Here is a 24,129-nt window from a genome sequence, read left to right on the forward strand (position 1 = left end):
GGGTGAGGTCAGGCCAGGCTGGCACCTAGCGTCTGGGCCCTGGAGAGATGCTGACAGGCCCCTCTCCTGTCATGTGTGTGGCTATTTGTTCCCTGCAGGGCAGGCACCCTGAAATCTCATTTCTGCAGTGCTTGCAACCACACACGCTGAAAAGTCCCTACCCACGAGCTGTTTATTTGTTTATTCAACAAATATTTATCAAGTGGGTGTGCCAGGCACTGCTGGTGCCAGGGGTGAAGCTATGAAGACATGAGATCCAGGCTGTGTGCCCCTGGAATTCAGTCAAGGCGAAGAGAGTTCATGCCAGTGGATTTTAATTCTTACCCCGAGGACATACACGTGGATCACTGGGGATGCAGTTTAGATACGCGGTTAAGAGCAGTGGGCCACCTCCTGGCTTTCGTCTCTTTCCAGTTGGGTGACCTCGGCTGAATCATGCCACCTCTCTGAGACTTGGTTTTTCCAGGAACGAGTATGATAGGAAAAGCCATGCATTACAGGTTTGCGGTGCAAAGCTCAGAGCAGCTTCATAAAGGATGCACGTCACGCACTGTCTGTGCTGGTGGGGAGCTGTAGGGGAGCCTGGGTGTCCTCCTCACAGGGGCAGGGGATAAAGAAGTGAGACCCTGGGATTCAGAGCAACAGATGGATGTCAGGTTTCTCAACTGCAGCACCATGGACATTTGGGGCCAGATAATTCTCTGCTGAGGGGGGCTATCCTCTGCATCAAGGGATGTTTAGCAGCCTCCCTGGCCTCTACCCACAAGATGCTAGTAGCAAACCCCAAGTCATGACAATGAAAAATGTTTATGACAAATGCCACCTGGGGGCAAAATCACCTCCAGCTGAGAACCAATGATTTAGAGCAATGGAACTGGACACATGGCATTGTGGAAGGACCCAGGACCACAGTGAGAAGGGAGAGGAATGAGAAACAAGGGCTATTTAAACAATGCCATTTACAGACAGAAGAAATAAGTGCACACAAAAATACAATACATATTTTACAGGAAAATAAACAAAAAGCTGCACAATAAACTACAGAGAGTGAGGGGAGAAAGAGTGCAAACGAGTCTACACGGAAACATACATTTGTACCCACGTGAGACAAAAAAGAGGCCTGTGTGGACAGAGTGTGAATAACTTGGCATTTGATGTCCAACTCAAACAAAATCATGTTCATAGCGGAGTACTTGGCATAGCAGTGAATGTGCAAAAAATGGGACAATTTGTGCAAGAGGAATTTGCTTGTTGGCAATAGAAAAGAGATCAAGTCCCTTCAGAAGGAGATCATGAACAGAAAATAAGACATCTCTCTAGCCCAGGGGGTGAGAATAAGGAATCATTTTGCATTCTTCCTCTGCGGTTGGTTCTGCCTTCAAAATATATCCAGGCTGCTACACTTCTCATCTTCCTTGTCCCAGCCACCGTGGGCCATGCAACCACCATGTTTCAGCTGGACTGTTGCAGCAGCCTCCTCACTGGCCTCCCTGCTTCCCACCCTGCCCTGCTATATTTACTTCCCTGGGGAGTGGCCAGAGAGATTCTTTAGAAATATCAGATCCTGTCCTTCCTCTACTTCAAACCTCATGGTTCCCACTTTAGAGCAAAAGCTAGTTGAGTTACTGCTTTCCCCCTCAACAGCTGTGCTCCAACCATGCTAGATCTTGGTTGTCTCTCAATCCACCAGGCAAACTTCTGCCTCAGGGCCTTTGCACCTGCTGTTTCCACTTGCTCTTCCACCAGATACCTGTTCCTCCACTTCCTTTTAAGTCTTTATTCAAAATTCAGCTTCCTCATGAGGGCCCCTTCTCTGGCCATCTTTTCTTAAATTTAATTTCAACTCCCTCCTCCTGCAATACTTCACATACTTCAAAGAACATCATCAATAAGGTGAAAAGACAACCCACAAAATGGGAGAAAATACTTGCAAATCGTGTATCTGATGACAGACTGTTCTCCAGACCATATAAAGAGATATTACTACACATTACTATATATGAAATAGATTAACAACAAGGACCTACTGTATAGCACAGGGAACTATATTCAATTTCTTGTAATGAGACATAATGGAAAAAACTTGAAAAAAAGTATGTATGTATATGTATAACTGAATTGCTTTGCTGTACTCCTGAAACTAACTCTGTAAATCAACTATGCTTCGATAAAAAATAAGAATAAAAAAAACTAAGCAGACAATGAACTGAAAGAAAAAGAGAGATCTTACAACTCTACAATAAAAAGACGAAAAAATTTTAAAATGGGCAAAGGATTTGAATAGATATTTCTCCAAAGAAGGTATTACAAATGGCCAATAAGCACATGAAAACATCATTAGTCATTAGCCAACATAATTAGTCATTAGGGGAATGCAAACCAAAACCACGAGATCCCACTTCACATCCACTAAGAGGACGATAGCCAAAAGGACAGATGATGACAAGTGTTGGTGAGGATGTGGAGAAACTGGAACCCTCACACACTGCTCATGGGAATGGAAAATGGTGCAACTACTTGGGAAGAGAGTCTGGCAATTTCTCAAAAGGTTAAACATAAGAGTTGCCATAGGACTCAACAATTCCACTCATAGGTACATACCCAAGAAAACTGAAAACAAGTCCAAGCAAAAACTTAAGACACAAATGTTCACAGCATTATTCGTAATAGTCAAAAACCCAACTGTCCATCAACTGATGAATGGGTACACAAAATGTAGTGCACCTGTATGTTGGAAAATGATGCAACAATAAAAATGAATAAAGTGTTGGTACATGCTACAATGTGGATGAGTCTCTGAAACATTATGCTAAGTGAAAGAAGCCAGTCACAAAAAAGCACATATTGTGTGATTCCATTTATAAGAAACGTCCAGAAGAGGCAAATCTATAGAGACAGAAAGTAGACTAGTGGTTGCCAGGGGCTGGGGGGAGGAGGACATGGGAAATGATTACTTATAGGGTTTCTTTTTGGGGTGATGAAAATGTTCTAAAATTAGATGCTGGGGATGGTTGCACAACTCTGTGAATATACTAAAAAACCAATGAATTGTACACAGTGAAAGATTTATGGTCTGTGGATTATATCTCCATAAAGCTGTTATTAAAAAACATCCACACACACACAACAGAGCCTAGAGTTGAACTTCCCATTGGTACTGAGCAGCCTGGAAGGCAAGGTACAAAAGGAGGAGTCAGAAACGATCCACTGTGACCCAGGAAGACCGCCGATCAGTCCCCCTTAGGGACCCTTCCTGGCCACAGGCAAAGGCTTCTTACTACCTTTGCATTTGTCTAATCCCAGCTGGAAAAAACAGAGTTCAGGGACTGCAGGAGGGGAGGAGAGGTTAGGAAAGAGGCGGCAATCACTGGCAGCTCTGGCTCTCCAGAGAATCTCTAATGGATCCACAAGATGCGGGGAAGTACAGCTACCAAAGGGATGCTCTGGCGTTGAGGACTGGGTAGGAAGAGAGGGAAAGGAAGTGGAGAAATGACAGCCTCGAGTAGCACATGGCCTGATTGGGAACAGGAAGAGAGCCCAGTTTCTGTTTTAAAATTCAAACACTCTGTTTTGAATCATTCCTTAATCATTTTAGCTCTGTTGGTCTTGTTTCCCTAAGTAAACAGTGAGTTGCCCCTTCAGCTGGGACCACAACTAATATGATTTCTGCTTCCTGTACAGTGCTCAACACCATGGCAATAAGCAAAGAGCTGCTGGTCCTTGGTGTAGATGGACAGAAGATCATGGACTTCAGAGCCCATTCTGGACATGCCCCTCACTCCACAATCCTCACCTTCCTCTAGAAAGAGTACTTCAGTTTCCTCTGAGGGACCATCCTTCTCCAGCTCCAGCCATGCGGTCGGAATGGTTGCCCTACTCCTCTACTCTCTCCATTCGAGGAGTGGGCTCTTGATATAGGCTGGCTACTCAAAGCCACAAAGGTTGATGCGTGGATGGATATCTGACCCCGTTTGGGCCAATGAGATTCAAGCCTGGGAGTTGTGCTGAAATTTGGGAAGTAGGTCTTTTTTATTTGGGATTGCTGACAGTGAGTTGCCACATGGAAAAAGTCAGCTGAGGGATGCAGACACACCAAGCCCTGAGAAGACTGCATGAGCTGGATCCAGCTCAACCTGAATTCCAATATCCCTGGGTATTTTCAATGATTATGATCTAATAAATTCCCTTTGTAGCTTAAACACTCCATACTTCAGACTGAGAGTCCTGCCTGATACAAGCTATTAATAATGAACTCTACAGGGCTGCAGCTTTTGGAAAAGCATGCAGAGAAAGAGCTGTGAAGCAAAAGTCAAGGGCGTATATTTAGTTCTATTATGAATACCCTGACTAATGACCTCCCTTTGTCTTAGTTACTCTTAGTTACAAAGAATGGGGCTTGCACTCCTCCTGCTTCTTTAGATCCTCTCTGCTTCTCCAACTTCCAAGTTTATAGCTACAGCCCAGACCTCTCTTTGAAACTTCAGACCCACTAATACAGTCGCCCTCCAGGTCTCTTGAACAGAAGTAATTTTATTTTTCCTCAACAATTTTCTCTTTCATTGTTCTTCCTCTTATTAAATGGTACTTTGTGCTAGAAAATGCTCGCTGTCCTCTAATATCCATTCTTCCTTTCTCCCTCTCAGAATAATAGAATCCATGAATTTTAATGGGGCATGTGACTAGATTACATTTCTCAGACTCCCTTGCAGCTAGAGGTGGCCATGTGATCAAGTTCCAGCCACTAGGATGTGAGTAGAAACGATTCATGCAAATTCTGGGTCTGGCGCTTAAAAGAGAGGGAAAAAATAAGAATGAAAAAGAGAGGGGTGAACTCCCCTTTTCTGGCTTCCCTTTCTGACTGGCTGGAATGCAGACATGGGCGGGTGAGGGCAAATGCTCCAGGGATGGTCAGGAACAAGATGGAAGGGGCCTCCGCCCCTGGCGCTGGCTGGCAGCCTTACCAGGTTGCACTGCTTATGCCTGGACTGAAGGGTGAGGGCAATAAAGTTCTATCTTGTTTAAGCCGTGGTTATTTGGGGTCTCTCTTAGGGTGGCTGGATTTAGCAAAACAAACAAACCTCATTCCTCACCTAAGAGACAGCTGGAAGAATGAGTGGAAAATTCTAGACGAGGAATGATGATGGCACAGGAGACTTGAAGGTTGCAAGAGTGTCTCACCTTAGTTGTCCCTGGATGTCCTGGGAGCACCCAGGGAGGCAAGTGAGCCTGAGGTCTGCCTCCCAACACCTCCTGGATAACCTCACTCTCCCCACCCTTATCGTATATGGAGACTAACTGGACTTGATGCTCTCCTAAGTCCTGCCAGCTCTGACCTTCCATGGTTCTGTAATTCTACGATGGATGTTGAAACTCAGATGCCAATGGGGCCAGGAGGGTCCCCTCAATGGGCTGAACAGGCCAGGAGGGGCTGTGGCTGGGCTGGTGAGCGTACGCCCCCGCTAACTGGGCAGTTGCTGCTCAGCTCCTGCTAACTGCTGCCACATGGGAATGCAGGATTGCCAGATTTTCTAATTTTTCAAGAAAAGTTGGAAATCTTGATTGTTTTGGTCTGTGCAATCTCCTGATTTTTAAAATGTTGGCGGCAAATTCACATTTTTTCAAACGCTCTAGGGGCCAAACAAAAATGTCTGCAGGCGGAATTTGGCTGGTGGCCCCTAGTTAGGAAATTTTAGTTTTGATACTGTTTTCCTTTCTTCCTTCCACAGATATTTGTTTGATGCCTACTAAGTGGGGGGCACTATTCTATGCTCTGGGGACAAAGCAATGAACAAACAGAAAAAAAAGTGCCTGTTGTCGCACAACTTTCGTTCTAGAGGATTGTCCTGGTTCATTCACGCAACAAATATTTATTGAGCCGTCTGGGCCATGCACTGTGCTCAGTTGTGCTGATAAAAAATGATCATGGTCTCTGCCCTCGTGGCACACACAGCTTAGAAGGGAGACAGGGGATAGGTGCATAATTATAATACAAATGAAAAATACAGTTATGGGGAGAGATGCAATGTAGATGGAGGGGAGTAGTTAGGAAAGCCTTCTTGGAGGAAGCTACATTTAAATTGGGAACTGAAAGGGAAGTGTGATTGAATCTAGTACAAGAATGTTCTAGAACATTCTAGATTATAGCAGAGGCTTTCAGGGTGTCCCTCCTCCATGTCCTGTGAGCAGGCAGGAGCTTTCTCCTGTTATGATCTGTGATTCCCTGTCCCAGGGCTTTCGGGGGCCGGGCCAGGACAGGGGGATAACAGCCCTAGAAGCCCTCAACACACAATGGGAGGGAATTTGTAGATAAACATCCCAGCACCCTTGCTCCTTGGGAGGGGTCAACGCTGAGGTGTGTTTCAGAGTCTCCCAGAGGTCCCTGGTTGTTCTGAGCCCCAGTTACCTGCAGTCATAACTATCTACGTACCTTCCACTGGCTGCCCTCCCTTCCCTGTCTCACTTCCCCGCTCTGCAGCTGGTGCCCCCGGAGATCTCCCCATAGCTAAACTCCCAGCACTCACTCCTTGTCTCAGGCTCTGCTTCTGGGAGATACCCAGCAGAGATGGGAGAGAACATGGCAGGTTCTGAGGATAGAAAGCAACTCAGGACCAGCAGCAGGAAACGGGGCTGGAGAGTAGGGCAGAAGTCAGCTCATGAAGCTTCTTGGAGGCTGGGGTTAGGGTTTGTCAGTGGGGAAGCAGCTGATGATTTTTCAGTAGAGGAGTGATCAGGCTTGTATTTTAGGATGATTCTTCTGTAGGGGGTTGGGAAGGGCAAGTGTAGAAGCTGGGAGCAGACAGCTGGAGGGGCAGGTGGGCTGGGACCAGGGGGTGGGGTTGGAGAGAGGTGGCTGGCAATGACAAAAGACATGGATCAGATGGCATGGGGCCCAGGAAAGAGCTCTGGGCTTTGTCTCTGTCTTGAGGGAGTCTACAACTGGGTTTAAAGAGTGGTGGCAAGACACAGACACAAAAATCATACCCAGGATTACAAAGCCCTACACAATCCTTGGGAACCGAGTTGCTCCATGAAGCTGTGGAACTTCTCTAAGGGCAAGAAGAGTGAAGGAACAGTTCTTAGGGGAGGTGACATTACTGAGGGTGATTAGAAACCATAGAACACCCAGACCGAGTGGGCAACTCATGACTGCAGCGCTTTTGGGAAAGCCCGACTTTTTGCAACGGCTACCAAGTGCACTCTGGTCCTTTCGGCAGCTCTCGACTCTGCCATCCTTTACCTAAGCTGTGCACACTCCAAAAACGCATGCCGGATTTCCCGCAGGCACTGCTAGACATATTAACAGCATTCCTCCTCGGCAAGAGATTTCTGCACCACCAACACCATTTTTATACTCTTTACAACATAACGGCAGACGATAAATCTATCTTGCTAATTACACATCCAGCTTGTTATAACCCTCATAAAAAACACGAGCAGCTGGAAAAGCCATGAGGTGATGTCAAATCATATTCCTGGTCTCTAAACAGAAACAGAAATATTTTCCAGGCGCTGGTGAGTCTCATGGTTCCCACTCAAGCGTGGAAGCAGCTGCCAACAGGTCGCTTACCTCGGATGAGCTGATAATGCCTCTGTCCCTCAAAGTCCCACCCCACCACCTCAGCCCGTCTCCCTGAAGAGATGGCAGACACATGTGGTTTGATAAGAAGCCCAGCAGATGAACGCACAGATCGGCAGGGTTTGGGCTTTAGCAGTTGGGTTCATTTTTGCATCATTAAGGAGATTTCAACATTTCTTCCACGTACTGGTCAACCGACAGCATTTGCCCAGAATTCTAACAGGATGGTTCCCCGACATAATTTGTTGATGATACATTTGCAAAGCTGTTGCTAAGACCCATGCTGGAGCTGACAAAATGCCTCCCCCTCGTCTCAAAAATCGGAAGGAAAATTAAATTCATCTGCCGGAGACACTAAGATAAACAACAGGGAAGAAGAAAAGTACTTTACCTCGCTTTTCAGCTAGGATTACTGCTTTCGGCTGCAGCGCTTCCCAGCCCTCTTAGGAGGGAGACAGCTGAAGACTACATGCTTCTATCCTACCAAGTGGATGCTGAACGCTTCGTGTGTTGGAAGAAAAGGCATGGGAGACAATAGGGGGAAGCTAATTAAATTTTCACATGTCAAGGGAAAATTCCATAGGACTTCTCAAACCTGGGTTGACCCGAAGGGGCAGCTTTTGATGGAGAAGCTGCCCCCACAATCCCCAGGACAAACCAGCAGAACAAACTGTCATGCTGAAAAAAAAAAATAAAAAGAGACTAAATGGATTCTTACCTTTCCGTATCTGGAGGCAAAAGTCCCCGTGAGTAAGGAGTGAAAAATAATTATTGTCTCATCCAAGTCCCACACGAACACACGCTGTGAAGAAAGAGAGGAAGAGAATGGAGACAAATGTACTTGCTTGCATCTGACTTAATGTCTGCAGAAATCAGTTCCCTGGGAGAGAAAAGACGTCTTGAAAAACATTATCTTTAAAGTTATAAAACATGTGACTTGAGTCCCCAGCCAACCTCAGCTGTCTAAAGTGTGTTCTGATGGCCAATTTTGGGATTCTTATCAACCCACAGATGCCAGAACCAAGAAGCCTGTTCTTGCCTTTCACATAAAAGCTCAGGAAAGGGGGAGTTCAGTCCAAAAATAACAATAAAAATCATTTAACTCATTAGACAAAATGAAATACTACCATTTTAAGTTCACCACTCACCGTTAAGTCCAGCTATGTCTAAACATTTCTATTTTTAGCAATTCTGGTGATTACCTCCTTAACTCTAAATAACACACTTTTACTTATCAATGTGCCAGTTTTAGACAACTTCTTTTGACTGGGCCATGTGAAAGATGAGCGTTTAGTTCATGGTAATCTCCCTCATGTTTTCAGAATTTTATATTTTTCACGTATGTGAACCCCTCTATTTCCAACTCCCATCAGCTTCTGGACATTTTCTCTTGGCTTAAACAGTAAACCCAACATGGAAGATATGGATATTGGTGTCCCTAGCCTTTCCACCAGCTCTTACCCTCTGCCATGTCTCAGCTTTAGCCTTTTGCACTGTTGATGTGGACAAACTGCTCTGTGCACTGGGTTTTACAGCTGTACTTAACTCTTCTGCACTCCATCTACATGTTGATTTTAAAAGTTGGTAACCAGTAAAAAGCATTGACATCTTGTCTCTACTCTTCACTGAAGAGCTAAGTAATTTACTGGGTTTTCACTTCCTTCTCTATGTGTCCACCAGAGCCACTTTAAGAAGAATGTTCCTACCGTCAAGGTCACGTGTCTTCTCTTTTCCTGCACTCCATCCCAATTAAAATCATGCCATATTTCAGTCTGTTCACACAGGAATCACGCTTATCTGGAATAACTTTTGAATTTTTACTAGAATTGCTCTAATTCTTTTCTTGTTTCCAATAACGTGCTTTCATTAGAATCTCAAATTCAGCCACACCCTCTACCAAAGATGTTCATCTTCTGTAACACAGTGTTCCAATGTGGACATCTTTAAGCCTGCTACAAAGCTATCATCCTGACTTCCCTTTATTGCACTTCTGGGTCAGATCCACTGTTTTCTGGTTCCCAAGTCTCTTTCTTGGTTTTCTTCCTTGTTTTGCTTGAGTACATCCTTAAGTTGCTTCTTCTGAAAGGGTGCATGGAAAGTAATCTTCTTGCATTTTTGCAAATCTGATAATATCTTAATTTTGCTCTAAGGTTCTTCTGGGTGCAGAGTGCCAATTGGAAAATAATGCTCTCTAGACCTTTGAAAGAATCCGTCTTATCTTGTAGTATCCAGCATGATTAGTGAGAAGTCTGATGTTCCACTGATCCTCAGTCCTCTGTAGGTCTGACTCTGTTCCTCTTTGGGTTTTTTAGGATTTTTTCTTTATATCAGGCATCCTCAAATCCCAAGAGGATGTATGTATCTAGGTGTAGTCTTTTTCATTCATACTGTCCAGCACTCAACCATTTTCAATCCTATTTCTTTAAACGAAGTCCTCCCAGCTTTCCCACTGTTTGCTCTTTTTGGAATTCCCAATTGTCAAATTAGACCTTTTGGATTGATATTGCTTATCCTTTAAAAACATTTTTCTATAATCTTATCTTTTTGATCTACGTTCTCAGACATTTCTTTAACTTTCTCTTCCAACCCTTCTATGAAACTTCTCGTTCTCACTATCACTTAAAAATTTAGAGTAACTCTTTCTTTGTCTCTGAGTGTTCCTCTCCCAATAGCCTACACTTTATTTTCTGGATAACAAGATCTCTTTGAGTCTTTATAAGAAAACTGATCAGAATTTTTAAAAGATCTTTTCTGTTTCTTAAATTACCTCTCTTGTCATTTATCCTATTAATTTATCTTGGCTTTAATTTTTCATGCTGTTGGTTTTCCTAATTTTTCTGATGATCATTATTTTTAAGAAAAAAAGGCCTGATCATTTACGGAGCTGGTGTTGGGAGGGGGGCGTGGGGGACAAACGTACCCACTCAATGTACCATCTTGAATGGGCCACCTTGGAAAACTCCCTGGAGGTCAGTGGCTTTATGTACATATTGGCATTTGCCATGCCTCTAAAAGTAAAGAGAAAGGTGGTATCTAGAAGGGAAAAGGTCAATTAGTACAGAGGTTTTCAAAACAGTCAGTAGACTTGAATATTACTTTGTGAATCTTTTGGTTTAGTTACATTTATGTGTGATGTATGTGCTGGGTCAAGATACTAAGTATCATTCATAGTAGGGGTCATGGTAAAAAAAAGTTTTGAAAACAACTGTTTTCTTAAGAGGGCTGGCTTATGGAGTTTAAACAGGCTAAGTCCTTATTTATCTGAATTAACTGGGTTGGATCAGTTAAACTTGGAAATTTTGGTAAAAGAATTTTTAAAAAACCAACAAATATTCTCAAGTTTAATGCCGACTCCATTAATTTATTGACTATATCCTCTCTGAAGAGGGTTGGGTCCCTCTTCTCCACGAACCCATCCCTCTCTTGCCCTGTTCTATGGCTTTTTCCCCCCTTTTATTTATGTATTTATTGGGGGAGATAATTAGGTTTATTTATATATCCATTTTTAAATGGAGGTACTAGGGATTGAACCCAGGATGTCATGCATGCTAAGCATGTGCTCTACCACTGAGCTACACCCTCCCCTGTCCCTACCCAAGATTCTTAGTGGCTATGTTGCTGGTGGCCATTCTGTAGGTGACTCTAACTCTTTAGCCCACCAGGGTTTGGGCCAGGGCGGGCCCCTAACCCCAGCTGGGTCAGAGGCCTTTACTTGGGAACTCAAAATTGGGGCCTGGGAAGAAATTCATCATCTTTGGGTGACCGTTAGTGGCAATGCGATCTGAAAAACAGGGAAGATCAGTCTGCAGAGAGACAGGAGCAGACGGGGGAAAGATGGAAACACGACCCAACACTTCTGCAGGACTTGGTTTTAGTTAGAAGCAGAGTGAGGGGCCTGGGGGAGAGCCGCGACCTGTAACCTGTGCGTTAGGGACCGAAGTCACTACTGCTTGGGGGTTCTGGCATCTACACTGTGGAACTTGGGGAGAGAAGGCATACGTGCATTTCCTCGCCCCTCCTACCTCCTGGTTCGAGCATCTTGCCTTCACTTGCTGTGGCTCTGCTCTTGGGTTCTAAGAGAATCCCTGTATCCTTAAAATAAATTCTGCTTTTTCACTTAAGCTAGCTCAAGTTGGTTTCTGGCACCTGCAATTGACGGATTTTAACCAATACACACTCAGAATTCTCTTCCTTTCCACTTCTCTGCGTAATTTCTCTCTCGTGGGCTTCAGTCATTAGCAACAGTGCCAAAGACTTAAGAGGTGTGACCCATGCAAACCCTTCACGCTGACATGGAGCACGGAAGTGAAACACAGCTCACACCTTTTCTACTGTTCTTGCCCAGTGGTACTCACTCTGGAATCAAGAAGCAGATGTTTCTGGAATAATATCACCCCATAATCCCCGACTTCAATGCCACCTCCTTCTCAGTTTAATGGAAACATATCTCTCTGTCCCCACAGTCCCCTACCAAGAGCAGAAACCATATTAGGTGACCGAATACATTTTTTAAAACAATATTAAAGTATGTGCTGCTCTCTGTGATTTCTAAAGCTCTGCAGCTTCAAGTTGGTGGGAAACCCTCAGGAATCTGGCAGGGCAGAGAGCAACGACGACCCGGAGTCAGTAAATTCTCTTCTAGCCTTCTGCAAAGGATTAGGCCTTTGCAGAAAGCTAGAAGGGATTGTGCAAGTCTCCTTGGCTTTGGAAGGTGGTGGTTTTAAGAATTAGAGGAAAAGCAAGCTCAGAGTCCCTTGGACCGAGAACAGTCCCATGAGCCATGGGAACACTCGCTCTGTGGCAGGTCCTCAGGGCGGCCCAGCCCTCAGAGGAGGTGGCTCTCCTGTGTACTTCAGGAGGCTGACCAAGCCCCGGGCACAAGCGTGAAGTTCAAAATATTTTAACATCTTCTGGGACGATGGGAACAGACAGCAGCCATAAAAACTGCTACTGCTCTATTAGTGAATGCTGGGCTAACTAGCACAGCCCTACTAGAGAACACTGGTTAACTAGCACAGCCCTACCAGCAAACACTGGCTAAATAGTGAATGTCCTGGTATTTGCCATGTGTTGTTTGGGCCCCCAACATCCACCTGCTTCTGAGAAGAGCATCTCAGTTTTCTTTTCCCATTGTGTGCTGTCTTGGTGGGGCTGTCCATCAGGGGCAAACGTGAGGATCTAAGCCAGGTCAATGGGATGCAGTCTCCTTGGAACTGGACATCGAGTGAAGTGGTGCCAGAATCCCAAATGGTTCACTCTCCGGCTGGGGCTGGCACCCTGGAGGTTCCCGGGATTCCTCAGCATGGCCTCTGTTCCTCTTCTTCCTAATCTTGGTTGTATCCCTTCTTCTCCATGCTCTTGCCTCCCAGTAAATTCCTTTCTGCTTCAGTAACCAGAATGGGTTTCTGTTGCTTGCAACCAAAGGATTTTAGCAAATACTCCAAGGTTCTTATCCTCAACAGGGCTCTCCATGCCCAACATACAGCATGGAGACCCCAGAGGATGGCTGGACTTTCAGTGCCCACTGTGGGTGCCGACAGTGAGGAAGGCACCAAGCCACACTGGACCGCAGAGGCTCTTATTCTGTTTTCTGAGACTACTCGAACCCTGAGCTTCTCATACAATTCTGGGAAAGGAAGGGCCTCAGTAATGAAATGGAATTTCCAACTACCCTGGTGGATGAGGACTCAGAGCCAAAATGACATTGATTTAAGGAAATGATGAAAATGGTATTTCTTGGCATATCTGTGTTTGCCGGCTGAGCTCTGTAGCTGCTAAACAGTTAGTACAGGATTATGAACAGGGATATGATGATGGTGTATTTAGGTATTTTCACAGCGAGCCAGGCGTTGCCAATACTACCCATATTTACCTATGGCACACTCAAGCCAACAGTTGACTGCCTTTTGTGCACGTGCCCATTTTTCTTCCTTGATAGATAACGGTTGCTTTCGTCTGTTTCGGGGGCATCGATCTTGCCTCTGTCCCCTCTAGTTGTCTCCCTCATCTCTCATGCATGCTGTTCTTTTTTTCTTGTTTGTTTGGGAAAATATCAATACCTGAACAATAACCTCACACTTCCTTTATTATAATAAAGACTGGGGCACATTCCTTAGACCTGGGTCTCAGCCTGGGCTGCACTGGAATCATCACCTGGTAGGTTTAAAAATACTGACAGCTGGGTCCCACCCCCAGGGACTGATTTAATGGATCTGCGCTGCAGCTTGAGAATGAAGGTTTCTCCAAGCTCCCCAGGAGCCTCTTATGTGCAGCCCAGACTGAGAAACTCAGAATCAGAGAAATGATGCAAACTCATCTGAGCCAGCCTTCTGTCTCCAGGTAGATAATATCTAAGCCATATTAGAATCACTAGGGGAACGTTTAGAACACCCTGCAATGCAGGGCTAATTAGTCTGGGACGGGGCCTGGGCATCTGAATTGTAAAAGCATCCCAGGTGATCTGCTGAACTGGGAACTCTGGGGGTGGGCCCAGCAGCCTGGGTTTTCACAAGCCCCCAGGCGATGCTGTTGCTGCTGACGTTTGAGGGTCACAGACCTTTACCATCTCTAGGGTCACTTTTCCTAGCCTGGTCAGTCAACAGTGCTTCTGTGCGGCCGACCAAATTCTTCCCTCTTTTCTCTCAAGTACCGTTTTCTCTGTGACCGCACTTTGTGAACACCAACGGCCATTCTCCCTCGGGCACTTGGAGAGACCTCTGTCCTGCACCTCCTATTCCGGCCACACATGGAGATTACACGCCCCAAGTCAGAGAGAAGCCGCCTGGAGTTACCTCAATCTCATTGTCCCCTGCTGGGGAGGGGTCACTGCTCCGCTTAGACCGGCCTCGGAGCTTCCCGTCAGAGGCCCGGTGTGGCCTGTCTGTGTCCCCCTCTTTTGCCGGCGTAGAAGGTCCATTGTGTGTGCTGTATTCACCTGGTGTTGGAAAGAGAAGGGCGGACCTATCAGAGGCCTGGCTGAGTGTCTCCTTCCCCGAACGATTACACCGCAACCATCTCACTACAAAGTGTGTGTGGGGGGGCCCAAAGGCAGCACTGAAGGCAAAGATCATGTAGAATCAAAATTACTCTTGAAAGTTCCTGAAATTGCCCATTCATAATCGTTCATTCATCCACCAAAGATCTACTGAGTAGGTATAGTTCCAGGCACTGGTTCTAGAGAGAGGAGACATTAGACAAACGAGTGAATTATATAATATGCCAGGTGGGGACACGTGTGACAGAGGATGACTAAATCGGGTAAGAGCAGGGCGAGTGCTGGGAGGTGACTAAGGTACACAGGGCTGGTTGGGGAGGCCTCACGGATGCGGATGCGGGGACAGCTGGGCAGGGATCTGAGAGAAGTGAGGGCGGGGCAGCTGGGGAGCTCCAATGACAGTGAACAGAGTTTTGTGTTTACAACTGTCCACATATTCTAAAGCCTGAGAGTCCCTGGACTAACAGAAGGAAGGAAATAACATAATATTTGCAGCTGGGCATCGAACTCTTCTACCTCTCTTGGGGTGAACGGGGCTGTGTGTGGGGAGAATTCTCTAGATTCCTGTCCCTGGGTGGCTTGCTCCTTTTTCTCTGTTAAAAGCAAGTCCTTTAAGCTCTACTTGTTAAGAAATCTGTCAATTTGAGGATATATATTGCAAAGGCATCCAGCGCAGGGCTGGCAATTAGGAGGTGTCAATAAATGCTTTAAATTGAGTTCTGGCTTGACTAGCCCTACATACACATGAGGATCAGGGAGAAGGTGCAGGGCCGAGGGTGGGCACCTGCTGCTTCTCATCAAGGGGGTGTCTCCAGACATGGTGCACTGAGAGGCTGCCAGGCTCCTGCCCTCAGGCGTTTGTCTAACGACCTTGAATGAACAAGTGAGTGGCACCATCACAGGACTCAGGTCCCAAAGCCAGCATCCAAGTTATCTTGTTTTTTTAAGCACAGATGTTTTAAATACATTTTATTAGAGTTTGTTATCTTTACTTAACTAAGGGGAGAACTAAGGCTTAGCAAGATGAGGTAAGCCTGTCGTTACCCTGCAAATTAGTGGTAGAGCCAGAACTCAAACTTGGGCCTGCCCTTGTCACTAGAGTGACAGAACTGTAAACCAGTGTGGAACCTTAGAGGACATCCCATCCCACTTTCTCATCTTACAGTTGCTTGTTTTAGCTCCCAAATGTACCCTGTGGACTCCATCTCTCCTTCCATAATTGCCAGTTCTTGGATCATCAGGAGGAAAATGCTTTTGTCTGAAAATACTTGGCAATGGACTAATTTTTTTCCTACCCTGGAAGGACTATTTCCCTCCAAAACCCAAGGGACTGAATTTTGTTGATTTAATATTTATAAAACTTCTTAGCAGACTAAGGACATAATAAGAGAAGATGTGATTTTTGAGTTGTCAGGACTGCTGGGCCGTCTCCAACTCCCCAACATTTTTAGGATGTAGCATTAGAGATTCCCAAACATCAAACTAGCCAAGACTTTCTTCTGGAGGACGAGGAACAGGCAGTAAATAAATTCACAGATGCTTAAGAGTCATAAATAAAGTGTATCCGAGTCACTTGGTAGTTCTAAGGCTATGTAGGTTTCGAAAACATTTGTTGGCCTCATTAAAATCCAGCAAATATTATTGAAAAGAGGAGGAAACGCCAGTTACCTGAGACATGTCCCAATAAGGTGTTATATGAAGCCAATTTATTAGGGGTGCCAAAAAAAGCAGTCCTTTTTCCAACCTTATACATTCTTGAGACTGAAGGGTCAAAGTTCAAGGTCAAAGTCAGAGGTACACATGCTAAGGAAACTTACATAAATCTTTCTTGGAGTCATTTCACTCTTTTTCTTTCTCCCTTTTTAATATTTTTACTTATTTATTTTAACAACCGTATTGAGGTATAATTGACGTACAATAAACCATACATACTTAGAGCACACAATTTGATTAGTTTTGACATCTATACACATCTATGAAACCATCACCATAATCAAGATAATGAACGAATCCAGCACCCAACAGTTTCCCTATAATTCCTTTGTAGTCTCTTCCTCCTGCCACCTCCCCAGGCCACCACAAATTGCCTTTCCTTTTCTATAAATCAGTTTGTGTTTTGTAGAATTTTAAACAATGGCATCACTCAGTATGTGTACACACACACACACATATGCACACACACGCATGTCTGGCTTCTTTCAGCCGGCATCACTGTTTTGAGATTCAATCCATGTCGTTCTGTATACTGGTAGTTCATTCCTTTGAGATGCTGAGTACTGTTCTATCGTGTGGGTATACCACGACTTGTTCACCTGTTCCCCTGGGAATGGACATTTGGGTTGATTCTAGTTTTTGGTTAGGCTAAAGCTTTTATGAACATTCACTCATCAGTCTTTGCATTGACATAAGCTTTCAGTTTACGAGGGAACATAAGTACTAGGTCATGTGGGAAGCCTATGTTTGACTTTTTAAGAAACTGCTAAACTGTTTTCCAAAGTGGTTGTACCATTTCGCATTATCCCACCAGCAGGGGAAGAGAGTCCTAGCTGCTCTGCATCCTTGCCATCCTTTGGTACGGTCAGTCTTTGTAGTTACAAGCATTCTAGGGGGTATGTAATGGTATCTCATTGAGGATTTAACTTACATTTCTCTAGTGACTAACAATCAGCATCTTATTCATGTGCTTTTTTTTTTTTTTTTTTTTTGCCATGCCTATATCTTCTTTGGTGAAGTGTCTGTTCAATTATTTTGCCCATTTCTTAATAGGCTACTTGTTTTATTATTGGGTTTTTAGAGTTTTAAAAAATATATTCTGGATGGTTAATTTTGTGTGTCAACTTGACTGGGCTAAGGGATGCCCAGATAGCCAGTAAAACATTACTTCTGGGTGTGTTTGTAAAGGTATCTCCAAAAGAGATTAGCATTTGACTCCGCAGACTGAGCAGAGAAGACTTGCCCTAACCAATGTGGGTGGGCACCATCCAGTCCTTTGAGGGCCCAAGTAGAACAAGAAGGCAGAGGAGAGGCGAATTCTCTCTCTTTTCGAGCTGGGACACCCATCTTTCCTGCCCTCAGACATTAGAACTCCTGGGTCTTAGATCTCTTTACTGAGATTGAATTACAACACTGGCTTTTCTGGTTCTCCAACTTGCAGAAGGCAGATCGTGGGACGTTCTGGCTTCCATAATCACATGAGCCAATTCTTATAGTAAATATCTCATGTCTATGTCATCTATATCTATCTGTCTATTTCTATACATCCTACTGGTTCTGTTTCTCTGGAGAACTCGAATACAACTTACTTTACCATGTATATGCTTTGTAATTATTTTCTCCCAGAGTGTGGCTTTTCATTTTCCTAACAGTGTCCTTTGAAGAGCAAAAGTTTTAAATTTTTATGAAGTCCAATTTATATCAAAATTTTTTTCTTTTTGGATCATGCTTTTAGTGTTATATATGAGAATTCTTTGCCTACCCCGAAGTCGCAAAGATTTTCTCCTGTTCTCTTATATAAAATTTACAGTTTTACATTTGGTCTGTGATCTATTTTGTGTTAATTTTGTGTCATATGAGGTATGTATTGAAGCACTATTTTCTTCTGAATAGAGATATCCAATTATTTCAGTATCTTCTGTTGAGAAGATTATTCTTTATTGCTTTTGAAACTGTCAAAAATCAGTTGTCCACATGCATATGTTCTGAACTCTCTATGCTGGTCCATTGATCTACTGGTCTATCTTTATGCCAATACCATACTGTCTTGATTACTGTGGCTTTGTAACAAATCTTAAAATCAGGTAGTGTTAGCCTTCCAATTTTATTCTTCTATATCAGAGTGTCTGAGGCTATTCTAGGTCCTTTGTATTTCCATACGAAGTTCAGAATCAGCTTGCTAATTTCCACCAAAAAAGGCCTGGAATGTTGACAAAGATTGCATTAGATCAATTTGTGGAACTGATATCATAACAGCAGTAATCCTTCTGACCTGTAAATGGGGTCTACTGCTCCATTTATTAAAGCCTTTTTAACTTCTCTCATTAGTGTTTTGCAGTTTTAAGGGTATAAGTATTCAACATCTTTTGTCAGATTTATCCCCAAATATTTCATATTTTTTGATGTTACTGTAATAACATTTAAAAATATTCTATTTCCTATTGTTTGTTGTTAGTATACAGAAATACATTTGTTTTTCATATATTAATATATATGCTAAGCTCATTTTTTAATTCTAGTAGCTTTTTTGTAGATACTATATGATTTTCTACATAGGTGATCATGTCATTTTACCTTTTTTTAAATTTATGAAGTTTTGATTTTTTCTTCTCTAATATAAATATCTTTCATTTATTTTTCTTGCCTTATCACCTTATTGCACTGGCTAAAAACTCTAGTACAATGTTGGGTAGAATTGGTAAGAGTGGACATCCTTGTCTTGTTTCTGGTCCTAGGGGGTAGCTGTAGGTTTTTTGTAGCTGCCCTATTTTAGTAAGTTTGGGCTGCTATAAAAAATACCATAGACTGGGTGGCTTAAACAATAGAAATTCATTTCTCACAGTTCTGGAGGCTGGGAAGTCCAAGATCAAGGCACTGGCCAATTTAGTTCCTGGTGAGAGTCTTCTTGTTTGCAGATGGATGCCTTCTTCCTGTATCCACACATGGTATCATCTCTCCTGTGTCTCTTCTCATAAGGGCACTAATCTCATTCAGGAGGGCTCCATCCTCATGACCTAATTACCTCCTAAAGATCCCCAACTCCAAATATCATTACACTGGGGATTAGGGCTTCAACATTTGAATTGTGGGGGGCAGGATACAAGCATTCAGCCCATCACATGCATTTTTCTGATAAAGGAAGTTCCCTTCTACCCCTAACTTGGAATTTTTATCAAGAACAAATGACAGATTTTGTCAAATGTTTTCTTCTGCATCTGTTGCGATAATCTTTTTTTTCCCCAGTTAATTAATATGGCAAATTATTTTTTTCAAATTTTAAACCAACTTTGCATCCTTAAGGTAAAAACTCAACTTCATCATAATGTATTACCCTTCTCTAATATATTGTTGGACCAGTTTGCTAACATTGTATTTAGAAATTCTGTATCTATGTTTATGAGAAACATTGGTCTGTAATTTTCTCTTAATGTCTTCATCTGATTTTGCCATTAGGGTAATGCTGGCCTCACAGAATGAGTTGGGAAGTATTCCTTCCTCTTCAATTTTCTTGAAGAATTCATGTAGAACTGATATTTCTTACTTAAACATTTGGTCAAATTAATCAGTGAAGACATTAAGGCCTAGGAGTTTCTTTGTGGGAAGATTTTTAACAAAAAATCAGTTTATGTAATAGACATAGGCCTGTTTGGGTTATCTATTTCTTTTTGAGTGAGCTTTGGAATTTTTTTCCTACAAGAAATTGTGCATTTCCTCTAAGTTGTTGAATTTATTGTCATAATGTTGTTTATAAAATTGCATTACTAGCCTGTTTATATTTGTAGGGCCTATAGTGATGTCACTTCTCTCATTTTATTGGTAATTTATGTCTTCTCTCTTTTTTCCCCCAATATCAGCATGTCTAGAGTGCTATCAACTTTACTGGTCTTCTCAAAGAACCAGGTTTTAGCTTCACTGATTCTCTCTATCGTTTTTCTGTTTTCAAATTTCTTTGAATTCCACTCTGATCTATGTTATTTCCCATCCTCTGCTTACTTTGAGTGTAATTTGCCTTTCTTTTTCTAGTTTCTTAAGGTGGAGGATGAGGTATTTAGTTTGAAACTTTTCTTCTTTCCTAATATAGGGATTTAGTGCTATACATTTCCTTTAAAGTACTGCTTTAGTGACAGTCCATACATTTTGATATGCTGTATTTTCATTTTCATTGAGTTCAAAACACTCTTTAATTTACCTTTGATTTCTTCTTTGACCCGTGGCATATTTGTCAGGGTTCTCCAGAGAAACAGAAGCAACAGGATATATAAAAATATAAAAGACAAGATTTATTATAGGAATCAGCTCATGTTACAGAGGCCAAAAAGTCCCACAATCTGCCACAATCTTGCAAACTGGAGAACCAGGGAAGCTGGTGGTACAATTCGGTCTGAGTATGAAGACCTGAGAACCAGGGGAGCCAATGGTTTAACTCCCAGTCTGGGGTTGAAGGCTGGAGATCTGAGGGTATGGGGGGCTGAGAAGGGGACCCCCACTGGTGTAAGCCTTGGAGTTGAAAGGCCTGAGACCCAGGAGTGCCAATGTCTGAGGTCAGGAAAAGATGAATGTCTCAGCTCAAGAAGACAGAGAGACCACTTGTCCTCTGCCTTTTGTTCTCTCAGATGAGCCCTCAATGGATTTGATGATGCCTGCCCGCACTGGTGAGGGCAGATCTTCTTCACCCAGTCTCCTGATTCAAATGCTCCTCTCTTCTGGAGACTCTCATAGACACACCCAGAAATAGTGTTCAACCAGCTGTCTGGGCATCCCTTAGCCTGGACAGCTGACACAAAAAAGGAACCGTCACACATGGGTTATTTAGAAGTGTGTTATGTAGCTTCTGAATGTTAGAGAATTTTATCAGAACTCTTCTTGTTATTTATTTCTAATTTAATTCCACTGTTTTCAGAGCACATACTTTGTATGCTTTGAATGCTTTTAAATGTAATGAGATGATGATTTATGGCCTAGAATATGTCTATGTTGGTAAATGTTTCACATGCACTTGAAAAAAATGTGTATTTTGCTGTTTTTAAGTGGAGTGGCCTATAGATTGTCTGTTACATCTAATCTTTTCCCTTTAGTTCCCTCCCCAGAGAAAATGACTGTTAACAGTTGTTTCTGCACCCTTCCAGAAATTTCCAATGCAAATATGGGTATTAAACTATACTTATATTTAAAAACACCCCAGGATCATATTACATACATAGTTCTGCCCCTTGCTTTTTTTTCACCTATCACAAAAGCTCAAAGAGAGATCCATATTAGCAAAGAAATAGCTAGCTTACTCTTTTTAACAGATGTATACTGTGCCAGTGATGGATGCACCATCATTGATTTAACCTAACTCTTGTTTATGGATATTTAGGTTGTTTCCAGCCTTTTGCTACGGTGATGCTGCAAGAAATACTCTTTTTATTTAAGTCTTTGTACCTATGTGGGAGTTTATCTTTAGGATAAATTTCTAGAAGTTGGAATAATTGGGTTAAAGAGTACACACGTTTTCAATTTTGTCAGCTGTTGCCAAATTGCATGAGAGAGTCTTGCATATTTCTCCTTGAGAGATTAAAAAAGATTTCTCCTTCTATTGACCGAGGGAGATGATCTAAGGAATTTTAAAAATCCCACAACTTCTTTTTAGATAATTTGTAACATCCTTAAAAGCTTTAAAAGAGAAAGTCCTTAAGCAACCACTACCGATCTGTCTTTTCTCTCGAGTACCCTCCGATGTTCAGATTTTGCCCTCTCCATCAGCAAACTGCCCTGCAATCATCTGCAAATTGCTGGGGCTTCATATAACTGTTAATGCATGTCAACGCAGACTGCGCTGTGGCAGGGCTTGGGGCTGGGGAGAAGAGCATTAGGGTACCATATCCGGGCAATGCAAAGAGTGAGCATGATCTGTAGGTAATATATAAACCTCATGAGCCTCTGGAATTTGGAACCAACCACTCAAGGAGATCCTGGATAATTTCAAAAGTGGAGTTTTTATGGGAAATTTGAAGAGAGTGCAGGAGCGTGTGCGTATACGCGTGTGCACACAAGTATGCTTACATGCCGTTCCCTTTATAACAGACACTGGGGAGAAGAGGCAAGAGACCTCGGTTACAGCTGACAATTATTTATGTCATTAGATTTTATGTGAGCTTGTTAGACACACAGTAAAAACCATCTCAGCCACTTATTGTTGAACCTTAGACCGGGGGATAAGATGAAGAACAGGGGGAAACAATAAAGAAAAATTTCAAAGAGACACAGCAAGCCTTTGTGTTTGCTCCTGATGGGGAACGAAAATGACCTTCCCACATAACCCAAATTCTTGGGGAAGTTAGGTCTGTGGAATCCAGTTCACCATCAACTTGTACATAGATAGTAGCGTCTACTTGAAGATTTCCTACTTATGTTTCCTTTCTGAAGCCAGGTTAGAGAGGCAGGATGCTCAAAGATAATTGAGGATTATAAGGAAAAGCTTTGTTAAATTTCATACCTTTCAAAGGAAGCAATTTGGAAATTGGTACCTGGATATCATGCATTTATTCTATACTCTGTGATCAGGTCCCAGTGACCAAAATCAATGCTCAAGCCCTAAACTTCCTTCAAAGTTGACTTGGAAATGCTTGGCCATACTTTCTTCATTTGTCACCAGACCAAGGCTATCTAACTCACCCCAACTGATGCAAAATACAAGGACTAAAAGCAACAGCTGCACCAAGAACTTTAGGAACAAAAGAGATGAGTCTTCACTACTGTTGTTTAGCCATCAACCAGTGAATATTTACTGAATGACTGTCCTCACGCCATCATGCTAGCTTAGCTTCTACAAAGCCCCAGAACATCAGTAGGTTTCAGAAAAGAAGAACAAAATGCAGTGATATCTACTACCACTGGACACACTGATTTATTGCTGTCATGTTATTTAATGGTGGTAAGCCCAAACCATCTCATAAAAGAGAAAACATATGTAAAGCAAATTTATGGAATGAAATGAATGAAGCCATAGGCTGGTGAGTCAAGTGCACAGGGACATACATCACCAAGGGGTCAGGATGTGGACTCTCCCATACGTTGTTTATAATCTGTGTGGGTTCCACAGGGTATTTTTGCCCATTTATGCCTCTTTTGTCTTCTTCTGGGTATAGTCCTCTGGGTTTCACTGGGAAACCACCTCTCCCTCACTCTTAGTCCATGTGGTCCTGGGTGGGGCTGACCCCAATTCCAGTTCCAGCTGTTGGGCCTGAGACCCATCCCAGCCACCCATCCCACTGGCCACAGAGATTGGTTTGAGGATGGGCATGTGCCCAACCTGAGCCAATGGGAGCATGACTGGGGCCTCTGCAGGAACTGTTAGGAAGGAGGACCTCTTTCTCTGCAGGGGTGGACAGCAGGCAGGATTGAATTTTGGAGCAAATGGTGCCCACCTTTGCCACCAGAGGGGGAGAGTCCATGAGTGTGAAATGAACCCAGGAAAATGCAGAGCCAGAAGGAAGAGAGAAACTGAGTTCCATCATTACCATCCACACCCCTGGACCCAGCCCAGAACCCCTGTGCATCTTGGTTACATATGTCTACAACATCCTTTTTTTTTTGGCTTAAACCAGTTTGAATTGGATTCTCTATCTTTTGAAGCCCTGACTAATAAAAGGGCTTCCAAAAACCGTCGGGCCATTGAAAAGGCACACGTGTAAGGATTGTTTTTTGAAGGATTCTAGAATTCTTGATGACCGCGATTAGAGGGAGAACCAAGGTTTGAAGGCCTCTGCCCTTCTGATCTCAAATGGGTTTTAGATAACATAGTCTCAGCTGTGTGCAGCCAGTGAGTGGCAGGAGCACTGATTATGGAGTCCAGCGGGCCTGG

At 43.2% G+C, this 24,129-nt stretch overlaps 1 protein-coding gene across 2 annotated transcripts in view; it reads right to left on the bottom strand.

Annotated features, from left to right (window-relative positions):
* The window catches only part of EYA2 (EYA transcriptional coactivator and phosphatase 2), a 214,808-nt gene that overhangs the window by 62,970 nt on the left and 127,709 nt on the right, over nucleotides 1–24,129 (bottom strand). For both annotated transcript variants that reach the window (XM_031433690.2, XM_031433691.2), the window contains 2 exons: nucleotides 14,368–14,510; nucleotides 8,295–8,378 (listed from right to left, as the gene is read on the bottom strand). In XM_031433690.2, coding sequence (XP_031289550.1) covers nucleotides 8,295–8,378; nucleotides 14,368–14,510 — 227 coding nt within the window. The remainder of the gene's footprint in view (nucleotides 1–8,294; nucleotides 8,379–14,367; nucleotides 14,511–24,129) is intronic.

Source organism: Camelus dromedarius, chromosome 18 (assembly GCF_036321535.1).
Source record: "Camelus dromedarius isolate mCamDro1 chromosome 18, mCamDro1.pat, whole genome shotgun sequence".
NCBI lineage: Eukaryota > Metazoa > Chordata > Mammalia > Artiodactyla > Camelidae > Camelus > Camelus dromedarius.